The sequence below is a fragment of the Callorhinchus milii genome, unplaced genomic scaffold (assembly GCF_018977255.1).
Source record: "Callorhinchus milii isolate IMCB2004 unplaced genomic scaffold, IMCB_Cmil_1.0 Scaffold10, whole genome shotgun sequence".
NCBI lineage: Eukaryota > Metazoa > Chordata > Chondrichthyes > Chimaeriformes > Callorhinchidae > Callorhinchus > Callorhinchus milii.
In genome coordinates, this window is record NW_024704751.1 from 10,902,935 (window position 1) to 10,905,296 (window position 2,362).

Consider the following 2,362-nt stretch of genomic DNA (forward strand, 5'->3'; position numbering starts at 1 on the left):
TTTTAATATATATAGCAATTTCTGGGATCCCTTTTAACCCTTGTGAAAACCCATAGATTCACAATGCACATTTTTAAGTCGTTTTTCATGTTGTGATCATTTCTGTCTCATACACACACACACAAACAAATCAGGAAATCTGCGGTCAAATCAAAACGTTATTAGTTCCCAATAAATGGGATAAAAAGGCCCCAACACTATATTTGCGGGATAAAAAAGTCAAGTCAAATGCCACCCTAAATTCAGATTTGATCTGAACAGGAGTAAAACAGGGCAAAACTGATTGTGGATTGAAATCACCAACATGAAAGTGTAATTACAATAACCTTTAGCGTACTTGTCTGGTTCATATTTCACTGTAACCAACACACCAACCAACATGAGACTCTTTAACATCCGTCAACTTGTTAATCCTAATGTTATTTTTTCTCGGCAACAATAACAATTCCTGGTCCATCAATTTCGCCATTCGATGTCCATTTCTTAACCTTAATTTCCCCTCCCCCAAAAAATCATCACAGACACATTAAACTAATTAATTTTGCCCCCTTATCTCTTTGACTGCATTGAAACTATTTCCCCCACTTTCTCCCGCCCCCAAACCAAGCTACACACACACATCTCTTAATTTGTGCTCATTGAAGATTCTGCAACAATCGTTGATTTTTTTTGTTTATCTGGTACCCTGATAAGATCAACTCCATTTGTCAAAGGGGTGGGGGGGTGGGGGGGAGAGAGAAAAATCGATCGATATTGGGAGACAAATCAAAGAGATGACATGAATTTGTATTCACATTTTGCCTGAAACACATTTCACCCCCTTGTTCTCTCTCTTTCTCATTTTCCCCTTTTCCCATCATCACCTTCCCCACCCATAACCCCCCCCTTCTCCCCCCCTTCCCCACCCACCCACCCACACCAAAATTATCTTTCTCATATATACCTGTATATAAAATAATGCCAATTTTTTAAAAACTCAACCCAGAGCCTTAATATTTCAGAACAACATTAGCAAAAATAAACAAAAAGAAGGGAAGAGAAGGGTGTGGGGGGGGCGACGTGGAGGGGGCAGTGGGGGAGGGGGAGACACAATCCGATGATCCATTCAGAGGGTGAGGAGAACAAGGAACCTAATTGGAGATGTTCGCCTCGATCTCCAGCCAGTCTCCCGAGATCATTTTGCGCACCTCGGGAGTGCAGTAATCGGGGAATTCGAAGTGGGAGCCGGAGTGGCAGCCCCCACCCCCCGCACTATCCGCCTCCTTGTCCAGGGACAGACTGCCCCCGCTCAGGTCCAGCAGGTCCCCGCCACCGGCCGCCACGTTCAAACTCAAGTCAAACAGCAGGAGGTCGGCTTGTTCTGAGGGTCTCCCCGGGGCCGAGCGACCCCCGCTCCCGGCTGGAGCCGCCACATGGGCGTTCGCCTTGGGCTCAGGTGGTGAGGTCGAGCCGGCGGCGTCCCCATCACCTCCCTCTCCTCCATCATCACCATCACCATCTCTTTCCTTCTCCCCAAAGCCCAGGACGTCACACGAGCCGTCGCTATGGTTGGGATCCGCGGTGCCGGGGTCGGTACCGGGGTCGGGGTCGGTGTCGGAGCCATTCTCCGCCCTTTGCGCGTTCCTCACCGGCAGCTTATTGGCTTTCTTGCCCTTCGCTCTGTCTTTGCCCTTTAGCGCCCGGGAGCAATGCTTCTTGAAGACCATTTTGCTGTCCTTCTTGCAGCTTTTCTCCTCGGCTCCCGAGTCGGAGCGGAGTTTTTTCCTGGGTCTGTACTTGTAGTCGGGATAATCCGCCATGTGTTTGAGCCGCAGACGCTCCGCTTCTCTGATGAACGGCGTCTTCTCGGTCTCCTTCAGCATTTTCCACTTCTTGCCGAGGCGCTTGGAGATCTCGGCGTTGTGCATGTCCGGCACTTGCTCCATGATCTTCTTCCTCTCGATCTGAGACCAAACCATGAAAGCGTTCATCGGCCTCTTGATGTGACCGGTCGGGGTCTTGCACCAGTCGGGGTTCGCTCCCGTGTCCTCCTCCGCTCTGGCCGAGGGGGAGGCGGACGATGGGTTGGGGCTGGAAGCTGCGCTCATGTCACTGATGCCGCTGTCCGCAGCCTCTCTGGCGCTGCACCGGGTGCCCTCCGCGCTCTTCAGCTGCTGCACCATCTTCCGCTGTTTTGTTCAAAGAAAAATCATTTGCAGATTTAAAAATAATAAATATATTTATATATTATCTCTGGTTACAAAAATCCCTGATTATTACTGTGATTATTAGCGGAACAAACAGCCCCGGTGCGGTGCCGGTGCGGAGCCCCGTGCGGTGCGGTGCGGTGTTCGCGGCTGATCTGCAGCTCCTCCCGGGGCGG

General features: G+C 50.3%; 1 protein-coding gene across 1 annotated transcript; it reads right to left on the minus strand.

Moving 5' to 3' along the window:
- Positions 1–1,130: 1,130 nt before the first annotated feature.
- LOC103185690 (transcription factor SOX-11-like) lies at positions 1,131–2,162 on the minus strand. The gene is made up of 2 exons (XM_042338587.1): positions 1,496–2,162; positions 1,131–1,399 (listed from the first exon to the last, which is right to left on the minus strand). The coding sequence occupies exons 1-2, from the start codon at positions 2,160–2,162 to the stop codon at positions 1,131–1,133; spliced, it is 936 nt and encodes a 311-aa protein (XP_042194521.1).
- Between the last annotated feature and the right edge of the window lie 200 nt (positions 2,163–2,362).